Below are 19203 nucleotides of genomic sequence, written 5' to 3' on the forward strand. Positions count from 1 at the left end.
AATTATTCACAAATATGTACCTGAATATTTCAACGAGAAACAAAAAAAAAATAACCACATTAATAAAATGCAAAATAACGAAAATATTTATTCATGCAGTACGAAAAATAATTATAAAAAAGTATTTAAAAAATTAGTATAAAACCATATCTTGGCATCACTAACCGTAATTTTAATTCAGGAACATTCGAATATTAAATTAAAAGTAATCCGAGCAAAAGCTGTCTCGTATCTCCGTCCAAATCGGTCGAGTTTTCTTGAAGTTTAGGCAAAATTTCGTTTACGATTTTCAATACGTTGAATTGATACGTTCGCAGAAGATGTTTAGGGAATGATTTCAACGTTATGGCGATATGATTCACACATTTAATATAATTAGAGTGATCTTCTCCAGAATACAATTCGTTGTTGATAATCACCTGAGCAGAAAGAATCAATATATTAGTCAATTTTTAAATACATAACATCAATTAGAGCACTCTCTATCTTTGAACAGAAAATACACACCTGTAATACATTCAGATAACAATTGATCAAATGCCCCAAACAATGGAAAATAGGATGATTATCTCCGCTTAAAAATGCAGTAAATTGAGTCGCCGTGCCACAAACGAACGCCACAGCATCGGATAATAAATTCAATATGTAGAACGTTCGTTCTTTACTTCCAGACGAATAATTCACAACGATATTTTGTAATTCTTTCGATGTTAGGTTGATAAGAATCTGTAATGAAACAAAAATCATAAATCGTTCGTAAAAAATCTCTATTAACGTGTTTATTTAAAATCACCCACTTTGCTAATAGGTAACATCAGACTTGTCGAGTCACCGGTGTCTTTTTTGACCAATTCTTCGTGAACATCCGAAGGTTTATGAATTAATGACACGAATAACGATTCGACACTTTCAGATTCGTTTTCATCGTAAATGTAAGGAAAATATGACTTTGTGACGAAGGTAAATCTACGCAACTGCATACTCAGCCAATGCTTCTCCTTTTCAAATGCTGTATGAATGCGAAGAATAAAATCATAAAAATAATGGTAAAATATTAACTGAATTTTCAACGAAGAGCTGGAAAATCTCACCGTTATCGACTTGACCGAACACTTCAGCAGACTTTTGAGAATAAACTTTCAAAAATATTTCAATCAAGTTGATGACTTCTTCGCAGGCAACCAATCGCTCCGGTGAAAATGTTTCAATACTCCATCTACTTTGTTCTAATAATTGAGCCAATTGAGCTAGAATTATAACCGTAGATAGCTTCGATTCTTTGATACACGTCACATAAAATTCCTATAAAAATGAAAATTATCAGAAAATATTTTCACGAACTCATTTTTTGATTACGATCACAATTTGAATTCGGTATTCACTTTAAATAGCTTCAAGAGACCGGTGGTAAGTTCCCAATTGATCTCATTCGTTAAATTCAGCAAAGGTAACACGCACTGAGATAGAAACTCATCGTTGTCCGATATTAATTCGTTATTACTCAGAAAAATGACCTGTAAAGTGAAAATGAATGATCATAAACGACGATTATAGTATATTACGTGACAGGAGCGGAAAGTATGCGATTAACGAGTGCGAAGTTTAAGGAGTGAGGCGAAGCCGAGCGACTTAAATCGCACAAGTTAATCGCGTTACTGTCCAATCCTGTCGCGTATACTATTTTAATTTCATATGAGAGGAAAATAAATGCTGAAATTTTAAAAAATTGTTAATTTTAAATTTGTAAACATATGCGGAAAACAGTTACTTTCCTCCCTAGGGAGGAAAGTAACTCCTTTCCGCACTTGTTTTGATAGCTGCGTTAAAGACGTATTTTCCAACCACAAAACTGTCTAGGAAACTACTCATTTTCCGATCATATGAAATTAAAAAAATTTAAACGAAGATTTCTTCATTTTAAAATATATTGCTTACTAATTCGGTAAACAGTTGTTTCTCCGGTGGCGAAAGTTTTGAAAAGTTGCAACGCATAAATCGTTCGATCACTTTTATCAATAAAGGATTCTTGGTAGCTCCTTCTTCAACGGGTTGAACGTAAAGGCAAAGAGGTTCCAAAATCTTAACCAGTTCAAAAATACCATCCTTTTGATTACTCTCGATAACGCTCTGTTCGATCAACGTAGATAATACGAATTCCGGCGACTGGTAACCGAGCAGTACACCTTCTTTTAGAACCTGAAAATGAACATAAAATATTTTTTAAGCTCCTTTTTTTCACATAAACATATTAAAAAATAAAATGAACGCTAATCATACGAATTTTTAAATCTAATTTCACGCTAAACCGAATAATTCCTTACTTCGTTTTTCTTCTTGACTGTCAGTTCTTCATCGATCGTTTCTTCATCATTTCCTCCGTAACACCGATTTAAATCTTTTATCACATCCGATAAATCAACGGTGGACTTGTGCAAAATACTCGAGACGCCATACTCGGACAAAAAATCACTCAAAAAAGAAGCTATCTCGTTCAATTCGGATTTCCGAAGCAATGCGAGAATGATTTCCTTGATATCTTCGAGACAGCTCTCATGTAACTTCTTCTCCGAACACAATTTATGAATGATTTTTATAGTGATAACGAATTCAAATAGATCGGTTTCATCCTTCAAGAAACGCTTCAAAGCATGCAATACATTCGAATTGATCTCTTTCGAGAAAATCACATGTTCCAATTGTTGAGCATAGAGTTTTTCAATCAAATCTTCTTCTAGTTTAACCGTCGGTTCGCAAACGATACCGCTCAGCATTTCATTCAATTCGGATATATTTTTAGGCAAATTTTGCGAATTGGCGTTAATTTTCAAAAGTTGATGAACGTAGTACGCCGTTTCTCCGATCACAGTTTGCAAAGTTTTCCCTTCGAATTGAATTTCATGCCATGCCATGAACATTTGAACGTCCAGTTCGTACAAGAACGCTTTGCATTTGAAATAAGCTACTTCTAAGCTATCCAATAAGATACATTCGTTCATCGTATAACCTCTTTCTGCTGCTAACTTGGTATGAGGAAGCGACATATTGTACAAATCACTTCGCGGTGGCATTGTAATCAAATTAAACGAAAGCTTCAATAAATGACGCATGATTTTGAGTAAACTTAGGATCTTGAACCCAGCCTCTTTCAAGGTTTCATCGTCTACTTTAGTATCTTCGGGTGGCGGTTCGATTTTATAAAATAACATCAATGACGGAAAATGTTCGAATATTTTCTGCTCAGCAGTAAGACATCCGACCGTCATCCTAGTTGCGATACCGTTCACAAGTTTCTCATGCAATTGAACAATATTATAAGGAGTAAGATATTTCGAATGCTTGGAAACTACATCGATAAGTTCTAAAACCAAAGGTACAGGAGCGAAAATGGTTACTTCTTCGACGAACTCCAATAAGTTGTATTCGGCGACGCATAATAAGTAGAAATATGGACTCAAAGGTGATATGAAACCAACGACGTGACCAACTTCACGATCAATCTCTAAATCTTGTCTTATGCCCAATTCTGTATTGATTAGCAGCAATAAATGTAACGAACGTAGATCCGGTGAATTAGCTTCGAAGTACGGTTTCAATTCCGATATTACTTTCTGAGCGTTATTTCTTGATTCTATAATAAGAAATTGAATGGTTTATCTTTCTAGAATGATTAAATAACGTTCGAAATGAGGGATAATTCGTACCTGAAGTGCGACCGGTGAGTTTCGATAGAACGTAAATTTGGTTTTTCTCCAACGATGATATGGAAGATTTCAGCAAGTTTATCGTTTTGTTCACTTCCATGGTTCTTCTTACTACACGAATAGATCTCAAATTGATGGAATACTTTTTTAAATGTTCAACAACACGCGTCGAATGGACGGAATTACTTCATTTTATATAGAAACAAAAGGAACACATTTCGAAATTTATTTGAATTTGAATCAAAACACATGTGATAAGAAGTAAACAACAAAATCAATATGGCAGAACTCGAATTGAATCTTCACTAAGGAACTATAAAAGGGGGTATGCTGGACCGCCATCTTGTAGCGAGGATGACGTATTAACCTTATCAGAACATAAGAATGCATACAAATTTTCGTGTAATAAATGCAATTTTTCGATTGTTCGCGAGTTCGGGTGAACTTTTATGTGGTCTTGAATTAAAGACAATGAAACTCCCTATCGATTGATGTTAAATTTTCATTATTTCGCGTAAATATAACGATTTTATGAATACTTCTATTTTACGGATTTTTGCATGTTACGTACGTCATCTTTAAACTAAAAATTCTCGAAATTTTCAGTGGACACATGCATGGTTTAAAAAATCATAATGTTAGGAATTTCATCCTCTATAAAGTGCTTTTCATACGAAAGCTCTAGATGCACCCGTTCAAAAGTCCTCGAAGTTTAAATTTGCGAAAACAAGCTGCAAGCGGTAAGTATTGAACTTAGAACTAATATTACTCAAAATTCTGAGTGGACACATGGGTATTTTAATGCATCAAAATGTTTATAATTTTATCCTTTTTAAAATGAGTGTTTACCGAAAGTTGTACCTTCAACCGTTCAAAAGTTCTTGAAGATAAAAGTTGCGAAAAGTGGTCAAAATTGTGTTTTATTGTTTGAATTTATTTTTATAAACAATGTTTTATGCGATTTAATATTTTATACGTAGTTACCACAAATTTTACAGAAATAGAATCGGTTTCTGGTAATTTTTATTGATTTTAATAGGTACTCAGTACTCACCTAAAAAATATAAATTTGTGTTTTTGCAATAAGTAAGTATTTCAGAAAAGTTTCAACACTTTTAGGTGTAGGTAAGTAATGCAATTTTTGGCAAATTTTGTTCACAATTTCTCAATTTTCTGTTGATTTTAATTTTGAAGTGATTTTAACCTAGACCTACTACATAGCTCTATATGTTTTAAAGTGACTCCAACATTTATTTGCACAGTTATTCTTGCATTCTGTTCTTAATTCACTGAAATATCACGATTTTTTAAGAAATTTTATTTTATTTTATTTGCATTTTTGTATCAATTCAATATTTTTTATTACTTTTTCCTGGAATTTTAATTGCACTTTTTGTATGGTGATTTAAATTGATTTTCATGGTAATTTACTCCACGTTTTGTGGAATTATTGTAATAAAATAAAACCATCTTTACTGATTTTGACATTTTTTTTTTAGTTTTTGGCAACATTAATTGATTTTGAGTCATTTTTTTGAGTTTTTATATGTATTATGCTATCACTGTATTTAACTTTTTATATGTAGGCTACCTATACGTATAACTTTTTAAAAAAAATTTCCTGAAATTTTAAATACTTATTTAACTTTATTTTAATGCGTTTTTTTTTTGTTTCAATTGCATTTTGACGCGTTTTCAACATTTTTTCATGCAATTTTTGCCAGGCTTTCGTGAATATTTTGTTAATGTTCATTGATTTTAATATGTACTTCGTTTTCATGTGTTTTTAATATGCTATTTTTTCGTATAAAATTTTGTCCATGTTGATTTTTTATTTTCTAATTACCATAAATTTCCAATTTTTTTTGTGGTATTATTTCATTTGTATTTTTAACACCAACCTATCATACAATTTTTGTCAAATTTTACAGAAATTTCTTCAATTTTTGGGAATTTCTGTAAGATAGTTTAGGTATATTATGTTTTTTTCAGTCTTACATAATTTTACATTATTTTAATGCTTTTCACGCAATTTTTGCCAATTTTTATTAAATTTACATGATTTTTTACGATTTTTAATTATCGTTTAGTTACTATTTTGTGTTTTCATTACAGTTTGGTAACATGATTGTCAAAAGAAAATGTTCCATTTGTCCATTCAATTGTATTAGTCCGGCATATGACAATAGGAGTAATTGCACCCCCCCCCCCGATCCACCGGGACAACTTTTTTCTTAAAGAGGACATCCTAAGGAACATTTTAAAGCAAACTTGCCTCAAAAAAAAGTTGGCCTTACTTACAAAATGGCGGCCATTTTGATTGACTGGTCAGCCGAAATCGCAGATTTTGCGTTACAACATAGGACTTGCAAGAAATTTTTCAAACTTTACAAAGGGTGATCGAAAGATCATGCAAAAATTTATCACCTGTCAAAATTTCAAATGCTAAAGTGCGTTTTTCGATTTTTGGTGAATTTTTGAAAATCGAATTTAAGCCAAAAATGAGGGAAAAATCTAAATTTTACCAAATAGACCCAGAAAGCTGAAATTTGGGATATACCCTATTTTCGGCATGCCAAATCGATTGGAAACGGTTTCAACCCGTTTTGAGCAGTTCTGGAGCCTCCAGCAGATTTTTGAAACTCGAAATTCCCACAAAATTCCATCAAATTGGAGTTGTGAAGCTGAAATTTATTCTAAAAACTAATTTCAATATGCTACGAAGTACTGCCGGTAAATTTCAAGTCGTTTTGGAGCCTCCAGGTGTTTTTTTTTGAAAATTCCTAAAGCCTCCAGTAGACGTTTGAAACTTTAAAATTTCATCAAATGGAGATGGAAAGCTGAAATTTACTCTACGCTCCAATTTTAATACCCGCCGAAAACGACTTCAGGTGGGTTCAAGTCATTTTAGAGCCTCTAGCGACTTTTTTGACAATTACTGGAGCCTCCAGTAGATTTGTGAAACTTGAATTTTCCCCAACATTTCATCAAACTGAGATGAAGAGTAAAAATTCATTCTGCAAACTAATTTTAATACGCTACGAAGTTGACTGCTGGTGGATTTCAAGTCGTTTTGGAGCCTCCAGCGACTTTTTTAAAGGTTGTATTACGTTTTTTTTGAAAATTGAAATTTCCTAAAAGTAGCTGGAAGCTTCAAAACCATTTGAAACCACCATGCAGTCTGCGAAGTAAATTTCAGCTTGCCAACTCCATTTTGATAAATTAATGTTTGGGAAAATTCAAGTTTCACAAATCTGCTGGAGGTTCCAGTAATTTTCAAAAAAGTCGCTGGAGGCCCTAAAATGCCTTGAACCCACCTGAAGTCGTCTTCAGAGGGTGTTAAAATTGGAGTATAGAGTAAATTTCAGCTTTCCATCTCCATTTGATGAAATTTTGTGAAAATTTAAAGTTTCAAAAATCTGCTGGAGGCTTCGGGAATTTTCAAAAAAACGCTGGAGGCTCCAAAACGACTTGAAATTCACCTGCAGTACTTCGTAGCATATTGAAATTAGTTTTTTAGCTTTACAACTCCAATTTGATGGAATTTTGTGGGAATTTCGAGTTTCAAAAATTTGCTGGAGGCTCCAGAACTGCTCAAAACGGGTTGAAACCGTTTCCAATCGATTTGGCATGTCGAAAATAGGGTATATCCCAAATTTCTGCTTTCTGGGTCAATTTGGTAAAATTTTGATTTTTCCCTCATTTTTGGCTTAAATTCGATTTTCAAAAATTCACCAAAAATCGAAAAACGCACTTTAGCACTTGAAGTTTTGACAGGTGATAAATTTTTGCATGATCTTTCGATCTATCTTTGTAAAGTTTGAAAAATTTCGTGCAAGTCCTATGTTGAAACGCAAAATCTGCGATTTCGGCTGACCTGTCAATCAAAATGGCCGCCATTTTGTAAGTAAGGCCAACCTTATTTTGGGCAAGTGTGGTTTAAAATGTTCCTTAGGATGTCCTCTTTAAGAAAAAAGTTGTTCCGGAGATCGGCGGGGGGGGGGTGCAATTAATCCTATTGTCATATGCCGGACTATAGGTACATATATTATGTACTATATGATCATAATTTAATAATTACATATTTGGCGACGCATATTTTTTGGTGCTCGTAGAATTACTTATGCTCATATCGTTTGAATTCAGTAGAGAATGGTCGGTTTCGTCGAATACACGACTCCTTCAGATTTACGAAGTAGGCAACTTATTATGATGAAGTTCTCTATTTCCCTGAATCACTTCTGTTTCAAATTGGAATTACTCCAAATACATGCACTAGGAAACGATTTGTCTCAAAAATTCTTGACCATGAATCTGAATAGAAAGCAAATACACACCTACCTATAAAAATATGATATCATAACACGAAGGATTAGGTGAAATTTTCAATAATCCGTTACTTATAATTCCAGTTAGGGATTATTAATTCGCATTATTAGTAAATTATCATTGTCTGCACAAACATTCTGCATATAGGTACAAACGGTAAGTTATCAGTATAGCTTATACCAAATCCACCTCGTAAAAAAAAAAAATTAAAAAGATGCGGATGAACAATGAAATCTATAACTTTACCTAGGTATTTTAAAAGATTGATAGGTCTGGCTATAAGTATATTCATCTTCTCACATCACATTCAAATAATTACCAGCATCTTTTTGTTTACAGAATGACACTGTGGAGTTGCACCCAAAAAATACCACTCGAAATCACCGCATTTACACTGGTTGTATGGAGAGAGCAGCGATAAAGAGAGAGAATCCAGCACTCGACGACGTTGGGCATCAGGTGTACAATTAAACGGTGTACCTGGCTGTTTCAAGTGCCAAACCTTCGATATAGCGACACAGTACTTATGTCAAGTACTTGACAACCGTAAGAGTTTCAATGGACAACAGATCTACGAAGACTGCAGGTCTCCCTCTATTCGGTAGGTACAAGTTATACACATTTATTTGTATATTCATACATACGTACTCGTACTAATCCTAATGTGTGTGAACTGTGAGAAGTAAGAGGAGATAGGTTAAAAGAGAGAGTATAACGACAGAGAGAAACTTACCGACAAACAAAACGAGCAACAGAGAAGCATATATTTTGTCCTCGATTTACAAGACTGTTAAATGCTATCACATTGATACTTCTTGGAGACTAGTTCAGTTGGTGATTGTATCTCTGCGCGTATTTTACTCCGACGCTAAATTAAACCATAATTCTAATTACCAATATTGAAACGAGTTTTTTTTTCTTTCTCTTCTGTTTCTCTATTATTATGTAGTGGCCACAATAATAACGCGGTGAACGAATTAACCTTTTACAGGTTTATCGCGAGTGTGGTGCTTATGGACGCTTTACCATCGATACCATTTCTTATGATTTCTTAATTTTGGTGCAAAATTCGCCGAAGCGCGTAAAAATGGTAAATTTTTCATTTATTTTTTTGTTGTTGGGTTCGTGGTGGCTTTTTTATGTTTTTCATTTTATAGGATATTTTTATCCATCTTTTTTCATTGGATACAATGAAACATACACCTTAGCTTCTGAGGTTCTGCTGGACGTTGAAAGATGATTCATTTCAGATTTAATTTTGAAACAAAGATTTTAAAAATGACATAATTTTGCAATTTATTAGGTATTTGCTTTGTCGGTAAATATGTGCTTCGAAAGTGTTGAAAGTATTATTGGATTAGTGTATAAAACATAAAAATCATTGACCTATCAGATTCCTACTCCTCTTGTAAAAAAGGCAGGAGGAGCAGGGGGTAGAAAACGATGTAAATATTAAATAATGATGCTTCCATATTACATACAGAACTGTCTAAATACAGGATTTTGTCAACATCGAAAATTATCCCTGTACTGAGCTCTTGTAGGTATACTTGAGAATTGAAGAAAATTGTGAAAACGCATGCGTCTCTCAATAACTAGTTTTCTTGCAGGTACTGGTACATGTTACTTTCCATCAACAATTCAACATGCAAACATCATTTCCGAACATTGCACTCGTGAAAATTCTACGATAGTAACGATTTTCATCACTTTTTGTTGTTTTGTTTTGTATTTTCTCCAATTCTCCCCTCCTCCTCTCTTTGAATATCAAGTTCAAGTGAACTTGAATTTCAAACTGAACTGTGAAGAGTGATTGTTTATTGGTCGAATTTATTATTATTATATTTTCAGCAGTTCTCAGAATCAGATTCACAGAAACCAGAATGATAATTATTATTCAAAGTTGTCTTGTTTTTTTTTTTTTTTTTTTTTTTTTTTAGCATCATTCCTTTTTGAAACACTTATTTGAAAGCAACATGATAGAGTGTTAGGGGGGGGGGGGGACATCGAGAAAAAACACCTTACAATAAATTTTCATATCGTTTGGAATAGTTATTTGAATTTTATTTATTTTTATTCCTCAGAAATGTTATTTTCAAAAAAAAAAGTTCTCAGAAGCCACTCTGGAGTACAAACATTGAACTCATATAACACGAAAGTCAGTGAAAATAGACTGGGAAATGCAATATTGAATGAAAAAAACAATATTTACATATTACTCAACATTTCTCAACAAAAAAGGTCATTATACTTATTATGTAGTTTCAAAAAACAAACGTTTTCTCTGTACATTAACAATCAATTCAAAATGATGGACGGATGTGGGGAAAAAAACGTTTTCAACTATTTTTTAATCCCTCTCCCATTTCCTCATCCTTTCTTTAAAATAATGGAGTGGAAAAGGAAAAGGGTAAAATGAAGAAAAAAATTGAGTGGGGTAAGATGATATTATTTAATTTACTTGATTAGGTGTGTAAAACGACGCATTCAAAATTTTTCCGCCTCCCCCAACCACTCATCTGTTTTACTGCCACTTACCAACAGTTAAATGAAAGGGGAATGGAAATTACAAAAAAATAAAAATAAAAAAACTTAACCTGAAGGAAGATTACATTGAACATACTTGATTAAGTGCGCATAAACAAAATGACGGGTTCAAAATTTCTCTACCCCCACCCTTTTCACTTCCATTTTTCAAAAATTAATGAAATGGAGAGGAAAATGAGGAAAGTCTGAACAAATTGAGTGAGAGGAACATGATGTTGAGTAGGTTTACTTGATTAGGTGAATAAAATGGCATGTAAACAAAATCACTCTCCCTCATTTTCACCCCCTTTTTTCAAAATTATATTGAAATAGTGAAGAAAATAGGAAAAGTATGAAACAATTTAGTGGGTGGAAGATGATAGACCTACTATTCAAGTACCTACATTAGATGAGAACAATAGACAATAACGCACAAATTTTTTTTAATTTTTTAAAATTGGTAGTACCTAATGACCAAAAAATTGGCACCTCTGCGTTTCAAAATAATTATGTATTTCTCTAGTTTCAGGAATGACATCTTTCAATATTTTGACATAATTAATGCAAAATATTTGTGAAAAAAAATTTCAAAACACAAATTTATCTGAAAATAATCGATTTGAAAATTCTCAACCGCTTAGTAGAATTCTTAAAGTGGTCCTGGATTTTGACAAAAATAGCAAAGATCGATGCAGAATCTCAAATACTTTCATTAGGGACTGGGTCATTTTCCCGAAATGGGTCCGGTACCAACAGGAGTGAAAACCCCGTGTTTTTTTTCAAAAATGCTTCCTATTTGAGGGCCCATTTTTTTCCTGCAGGGGCACCTGCTGAGCTAAAAAAAATTTTTAGTAACTTTCAACTCAAAATAAAGGTTTTCCTGCCAAAGGAGGAGTGTTGCGATAAGGCCATTTTTTGGCACCAGCTAGTTATCGACTTAACCACTCTTAAAATGTTGTAATAAATGTACGAAATACGAATCCGTGGTTAGTTAACCCAAAATGACCATTTTTTGGACTCCGGGGGTTCCCAAAGTTGCGATTTCGAATAAAAACATAATTTTAGGAACCACTTAGTATTATTTTCAAACACTTTTTTAGAATAAAATATCTGTTTGAACCAAACAAACATTATGGGAGGTTATTTTCTTACTTTGGACCCTCGGGGACAAAAATTAAGGGGTTTCAATTTTTTGAAAATTTTGGAACCACCATTTTGGACCTACCCCTTCGAACCCCGCTAAAAAGATTTTTACAGTTTATTAGTATCTGAAAGACCTCCATTCTACCAAATTTTCAGCTCAATAAAAATTTTCGATGGTACTCAAGAATTCAATTTTCTAATTTTTCGTAATTTCGATATTTTGAGAACCCCTTGAAAATTAGAAACCTGCAATTTGCGCCAAACGTAACATTCTGAGGTGTATATTCGATTATTGATGAAAAAGTTGAATTAAGCTCCCTGTATATTCGTAATTTTGAACCTTTTTTTAGAGCCCCCCATTTTAGGCACCCCTAAAAATGGCGTTTGTGCATATTTTTTCAAATGAATTGAAGAATTTACATTTGAAACACACTAGCAAGTGCTCGATAATTTTTCGTAGGATTTTTCCAGTAACTTTCAAAATTGAGCTATTTTGAATCAAATTCTGAGATTTAACTATTCGAAAAGACGTGAAAATAACGTTTTCGTGATTTCTACGAAGTAAAAATGCCAGAATTTGACCTAAAATAGCTCAATTTTGAAAGTTGCAGGAAAAATCAAATGAAAGATTATCAAACTCTTGCTAGTGTGTTTCAAACGTGAATTCTTCAATATATTTGAAAAAATATGCATAAACGCCTTTTTTAGGGGTGCCTAAAAAGTGGGGAGCTCTAAAAAAAAGTTCCAAAATTACGAATATACAGGGAACTCAATTTAACTTTTACATCCAAATTATTGAATATATAGCTCAAAACGTTACGTTTGGTGCAAATCGCAGGTTCTAGTTTTCCAGGGGTTCTCAAAATATCGAAATTACAAAAAATTGGAAAATTGGATTTTTGAGTACCTACCCGCGAAAATTTTTATTGAGCTCAAAATTTGATAGGATGGGGCTTTTTCACATACTGATGAACTGTAAAAAGCTTTTTAGCGGGGTCCGAGGGGATAGGTCCGAAATGGTGTTTTCAAAATTTTCAAAAAATTGAACCCCCCCCCATTTCTGCTCCCAAGGGTCGAAAATAAACAAATCTCCTCGCATAACGTTTATCGAGTTCAAACAGATATTTTACGCTAAAAACGTTTTTGAAAATAATACTCAGTGGTTCCTAAAATTATTTTTTTATTCGCAACTTTGGGAACCCCTGGAGACCAAAAAATAGTCATTTTGGATTAACCAACCACAGATTCGTATTTCGTACATATATTCATTACATGGTTGAGTCGATAACTAACTATGGTGCCAGAAAATGGCCTTATCGCAACACTTCTCCTTTTTTCAAAATTCATCGACTTTTTTTTGCCATCAACTCTATTTAGTATACATTCAGGGCAGTTCCGGATTAAGCATTTTGACGCTTTCATCTCTCACTTTGGACCCTACACCCCTCCCCTCCATCAATTTTTTGATTGGTTTGTAGATTGTACCTTCTCTCTGTCTTCTCTATTCTAAATAAAATCAAATCAAATTCAATTCTTGAATGAAGTTTTCATTTTTTATTAACAATTGATAAAGAAGAGAAAAAGTGTAGGTTGATGAAATGCAACAATATTTGACTGAAATTTGCATAAAAGTTTTGCCATGAAAAGCCAAAAATTGAAGAAAAGGAAACACTTTTAAAAATATCCATTTCGTTTCGTTATTTCATTACGTTTTGTTCAATTTTTTAATTCGCTTCGTTTCGTTTCTGAGTACCTATATCTTCATTCAATACCTATCATCTTCTTCCCAGTCAATTTTATCATTTTTTAAGAAGATTACATGAGGTTTATTTTTCGGTTAGTTGATCGGAGTAAAGCGTGGTGTGGGGGAAATTTTCAAACCAATATTTTTTCTCGGGGTTTAAGGTACTTACTTTCAAAATCGTCTTCCTCCCAGCTTATTTTTTTGTTTGAATTTCCAGTGTTCTCTCTCGCATTTTTTGTCTGTATTACGTACGCTTCTGGTGTGTCAAAAAGTGAGGCAATTGCACCGGGTGCTTCGTAATTGTCAGATTCAACATGATATCTACACCTGTGATATAAATATTGGTGGTTCTCAATTGCATGACTGGTTTGGCAAGACTTTTCAATACCTACATCAGGTTATCAAATTAATATTTTTGGTAGAGAACTACGTGAAGTGGAGTAAGAATCTTTCTGAAAACTGAAACTGAACGCGGATATTTCACGTCATCGCCATCTGTGTTAGCGAACTGTAGGGATGAAAGGATCAATGTAATCCCTTCTTTCATCGTAGGTCTAGGTACCTAATCCACGAGAAGAAAAAGTTTCGAAAATGAAAGCCTCTACCGCGAATCTTCGATGACGAAAGAAAAACTTCATCGTATCTATTCAATCAACTTTTACCATAATGAAAAATACAAACCAGAGCTCAGAGCTGGACCTTTCAATCTCTCTAATAGGTTACAATTACCGGTCTGGTAAAATACTCGGGAGTTAATTACAGCGAAAAAATTAATAAAACTAGTAATTCATCATTTTGTGGCTGCGCGCGGAGCAAAAACTCAAACGCGGCCATCATAAATCAGTTTAAGAGCACGATTTGCAAAACTAACCGGACCACTTATCAAAAAATCTCTACACACAAATTGCCGCCTACTTTATTTTTTTTTTCAACACGAATGACAGTTGCGCGTGGCAACTAGTTATACTATAATTAAAACGATCCATATTTCGCTTATGCAGTCTATAGCGAGTCGGATCACAGACCTCCTACAAACAAACGTTCTCATATTAACTCGTACCGTATATATACGTAGTACCTACCTAGTTATATTTTGAAATGAGTTCTAAAAATTTTTTTTTATTAACAATCAAATTACATAAGATGAAAATAATTAATGATAAACGCCCGGCTCCGCTAAAAATGCTTACCATTATACGAAACTGGAGTGAAATCGAAGTGTTGGAATCCTTCGAGGCATAATTGACCTCCGAATTGTGCAATTCAAAAACACAAGTAGTAATCACGACGATATATACGACTATTACACGAGTACTTAAAATTATTATCAATAAGCAAGCATCGAAGTTGGTGCTGGTATTCCATTGGATTTTTTTTTCTGTTCTAACAATAGAGGCTTCAACGAGTTATACTCTCAACTGCTTCCTATACAATTTTTGACGGAATAGGGCGTTTGTGAGTATGTGAGAATGATACCTACCTACGTACCTACGTACCTACGATGGAGGTAGGTATTTTTTTCAGTACCGCACGCGCTTTTTAATTTAATAAAAATTCTATACGCAGACCTAAAGGTAGGTATTATTGTGATATGAAATTGCACTGGCACGTGATGTATCAGTTGGCACGCCATTTGTTATTCTAACAAGCTCTCTATAGTGTTATACTCTATGGTCGGTCCAGTCTTTTCCAGTTAATTAGATAAGAATTCAAATCAGTTCTAGTAGCCGAGTTTGAAATTATTTGCGCGCATCGGTTAACCTCTCTCTGCTTGCGCAGTCTATTTAAGAAAAATCCACACGTACTTCGAGTTTTCAAACGCCACTTTTACTACTTGGCTAAAATCATTTTAATATGTATAGGTTAGGTTTGGTTTACTCGTAAGTGGACACGCAGAACAATCTCTATAGCCATTTGTAGCGGATACGTTACGTATATCTATTTGTACGTATTTATATAAGAAGGAAAACTTTTCATACACAATCACAATGAAAACTTTATGTGCGGTGATTAAGCTCCCCTATGGCGTCAGCTTTCCGTGTAATGCCTACTTCAAGTTTCTCGTGATTCATTCGTCGTCGCTACGTTTGGTTATTTTTCTTAAACCAAAGATACTTTTACCTTTTTTTTTTTTCTTCACATCTACCGACTATTCTATGTATATTTACTACATATTATATATTATATATAACACAGAAAAAATATAGGTACTTCATAGAGTGGCATTCAAGGCGAACGAGATCGCTTCACGTTCTGTACCACACCCTTCGAATGTAAATTTTTACTACACACTGCCTAATTGGTAGAACACAGAACATAGTGAAGAACAAGAGATTTTTCTTCACTTATGCCTATTTTGATTTACCGTTATATTACTTGGCCGCCCTCAACTGCCCACAAAAGTATCGAGGAATGTTTGTCGCATTTTTGCGAATGTCGTGTTACGAGTAAAAATCAGCTCGTTTCATTTTTTTTTCTGCTATACGTGATCGAATTCTATTTCGTTAAAAATCTAACTTACCTATTAGGTGATGTTGATGACCATTCAGCTTCTAGGTACCTAGCTGGGAATTTTGATGGAAAATTTTCCTCCTTTATTTGCCTCATCCCTTTCTCTATTTGTTGTAGATTTTGCCTACCATTGAAGTGGTCCTCTTTTACTTTTGATGTATTCAGAGCAACTCATTCAATGTAATACTGTATTACTTCGAGGACACAAACCAGCCAATCAGCCATTCATACTGTCCTTCCTGAGTGAAAGGAAATCTTATTACGAATTTTTAGTATTTGGTTTCAAAACTTCGTGATTGTTTATAATTCATTCGAATTGAAATCTTGGAACTCTGTTCTGAATTCAATAAAAAAATATCCAGTTGTTAAAGCCTTGCTTACGTATAGTTGCGAAGTATGTGTGGCTCTAGTCATGATTATAGGGAAATGTGTTGTAAAATATGAGCAATGGGTTCTCTTTTTTTCTAGCAAAAAAAAAAAAAAGCTCTGAATTTTATTTTTGTTTTAGAAGAATATTATCTACCGAAATCCGAATTGAGAGCCAATGTGATCCCCCCCCCCACCTCAAAAAAAACTTCGAAAAATTTTAGAAGTGTAACCAAGTATGAAAAATTCTGATTTTTCGTAAACATTAAAAATTATTCGAGGTTCTTGTATTTTTGAACCGAACAAGCAGCATGAATAAAAGGAACATGCAAAAATGCATCACCAGACAAAATTTCAGATGCTAAGATTAGATTTTTCGATTTTTGGTTAAATTTTCGAAAATCAAATTTAAATCAAAACTTGGAAAAATCGAAATTTTGTCGAATTATACCTATATCCTATTTTCAATCTCCCCTCCCCCCTCTCCACAAATGAAAAATGGTTTTGAATTGTTTTGAGAAATTTGGGAGTCTCTAGCAGATTTTTGAAACATCGATGATTTTTTCTTTAATTCTATAATTTCCAAAATATGGTTGGAGACTCCAGAACGCCTTTAGATCACTCCCACAGCTCATCATGTCGAAATTTTGGTACAAAGTAGGTAGGTACATAATAAAATTTAGCGTCCCAACTTATTGGGGAAAATTTTGTGGAAATTCAAATTTCAAAAATCATCTGGAGGCTCCAGAATTGCCAAAAATGGTTCGAAACCATTACAATCGATTCAGATTGAGACTCGAAAATAGAGAAAGTACATCGTAGGATATGTACCAAATATGTATCATCTTTTTGTTTATTAATCAATTTGATATAATTTTGATTTTTTTGCCATTTTGGGGCCGATTTTGATTTTTTTTAATTCGCCAAAAATCCAAAAATGCATTTCAGCACCTAAAATGTTGACTGGTGATACATTTTTGCATGCTCTTTCAATTTAGCTTGTTCAGTTTTAAAATTTGTCTGCTAGTTGAGATACCTCACTTGTGAACATTATTATGAGAACTCATAGGGCAGCTCTTAAAAAAATTGAGGGGTCTGTATTGGAAACTGGGAGTACTACAGTTTTTTAAATTTCTCAAAATGCCAACTTGCTTGGAGCGTAAAAAAAGAACTAAAACTAGTTTTTTTTTCAAATAAACATATTTATTTACATCTTAAATCTAAGACTAAATCTAAAGAGAATGTAATATCTTAGTTTATCCCTAATCCTAGATCTAAGATGCGGGGGGGGGGAGACGGGTTGCCACCATGACCCATACCCCCTAGGTGTTTGCCAAGGGCTCAATCACCCTACCAGGCTTCGTTATTCACGCATGCCCATCAGGTAGACTGAGCTCCCAATCCGTCTTGGGAAAAGGATTTTAGGGAGGAGAATTTGGTGTCTAGGAGGGGTCAACAAGTGTTGATCTCCCCTTTGCATTACACGAGTTTTGGATATGGGGGGACTTTTGGGAGGAGGCCAGTGCACTTGCTAAGGGCTTCACACCAGCCTCTCACATAGGACTTAAGAGTACAATTGGTCGGCATAACAAGAGAAAAACAACTACATCTAGTCAGGTCTCTATATTTTACAATACTGAGATTCATAGTACAAATATTTGTCCATGTACCTACCTAACCAAATCTTAAACTTTAAAACTACACATATGTTATATTTTTATTACCCTTCAATTTGTCACACTCAAACACCACACAGTCCCTTCTAACTACGCACCAGCGGCACTTCTTTGAAATACCAAAGTACCCTATATTCCAACAACAATACTAGATATGACTAATTAATTAAGCTGAAAATTTTAAGAAAATAGGTAAGTATGATTAGTTAACTTGGTCTATTTTGCAATGTACAGCATTATAATACGAGAAATAATACAAGAAAGAAACCCACACTGAATTTATTTAAGCTTACAGTTTTGAGAAGAAAAAATAAATAAATAAATAAATAGGTAAATAAATAAAATATTTTTAAGTAGGGCATGCATCAGTTTTGAAAAATCCAACTATAGTTATTTACAGCTTGAGGTAATGCATTTTGATAGGTTATTTACAGTACAGGGCTTCTTCTGGTCGATGTTTGGTTAGTAGATCAGGATTGAAGCTGTTTCTCCTTCTGGGTGCATACTCTGATAGTAACTGGATAGTCCCTGAAGCATTTGATGATGGATTGTTTCACTGTTGGCCACTCCAGTTTATCCAGACCACATCCTAGTCTTGGTACTGCTATCTTTTTAATCTCGAGTTGGTCACATTTGGCAGCAAGTGCTTTCATCATTGTTACAAAGTACTTGATTGATGGCTTATCATTGTGATGTTCTTTGGTGATGGCATAAAGGATGTATGTAATTTCCATCTTTTTTTAGCTCAACTACTTCACCAACCTTAGCACCCTTTGACCTCAGAGTGTCCTGGTTGCCTAAGGCTCGTTTGAACAGGAGCGCAATGCCCTTGGACATCCTGAAGTCTCGGCTGACACAATGGGCCAGGGCAAACTGTGGTCAAAATTGAAATAAAAACCAGAACTCTTTTGAAAAAAAAAAGAAAAAAAATAGGAAAATATTAGTTGTACTTACTACAAAATACCTGATAAAAAAACATCATAAAATTTTACAAAAAAAATCTGAAAAATCAAAATGAGAATTGTTAAAAATTGACCAAAAAAAGCTATAAGTAAAGTATCTAGAGAAATCTCAGTAAAATCGTTGAAAAAATAGCCAAAAATGATTTTGAAAAAAAATCGTTAAAGTTTGAAGTGAAAATTTGTAAAAATCATGAAAATGTTCATTAAAATACTGATTTTTCAAAACTGATTGATCGGGTTTCTTT

General features: G+C 33.7%; 2 protein-coding genes across 2 annotated transcripts in view; one reads left to right on the plus strand and one right to left on the minus strand.

The window, feature by feature from the left end:
* Nucleotides 1–63: 63 nt before the first annotated feature.
* Nucleotides 64–3966, minus strand: LOC135833988 (uncharacterized). Its single transcript, XM_065347819.1, has 8 exons — nt 3702–3966; nt 2322–3628; nt 1936–2196; nt 1383–1514; nt 1092–1302; nt 798–1009; nt 508–726; nt 64–419 (listed from the first exon to the last, which is right to left on the minus strand). The coding sequence occupies exons 1-8, from the start codon at nt 3799–3801 to the stop codon at nt 195–197; spliced, it is 2667 nt and encodes an 888-aa protein (XP_065203891.1). The 5' UTR covers nt 3802–3966; the 3' UTR covers nt 64–194.
* A 4872-nt stretch (nt 3967–8838) lies between these two features.
* Cht7 (chitinase 7) overlaps nt 8839–19203 on the plus strand; it is a 40873-nt gene continuing 30508 nt past the window's right edge. Inside the window, exon 1 of the mRNA XM_065347839.1 lies at nt 8839–9120. Coding sequence (XP_065203911.1) covers nt 9118–9120 — 3 coding nt within the window. The 5' untranslated portion in view covers nt 8839–9117. The remainder of the gene's footprint in view (nt 9121–19203) is intronic.

This window comes from Planococcus citri, chromosome 2, assembly GCF_950023065.1.
Source record: "Planococcus citri chromosome 2, ihPlaCitr1.1, whole genome shotgun sequence".
Classification (NCBI taxonomy): Eukaryota; Metazoa; Arthropoda; class Insecta; order Hemiptera; family Pseudococcidae; genus Planococcus; species Planococcus citri.

Excerpts from the sequence above, each read along its gene's own strand:
- LOC135833988 (XM_065347819.1), bottom strand. The coding sequence starts at position 3,801 with ATGGAAGTGAACAAAACGATAAACTTGCTGAAATCTTCCATATCATCG. Across the intron at positions 1,515-1,935 it reads AACAACTGTTTACCGAATTA|GTCATTTTTCTGAGTAATAA; the intron begins GTAAGCAATATA and ends TTCACTTTACAG. Across the intron at positions 1,303-1,382 it reads GTCTCTTGAAGCTATTTAAA|GAATTTTATGTGACGTGTAT; the intron begins GTGAATACCGAA and ends TCATTTTTATAG.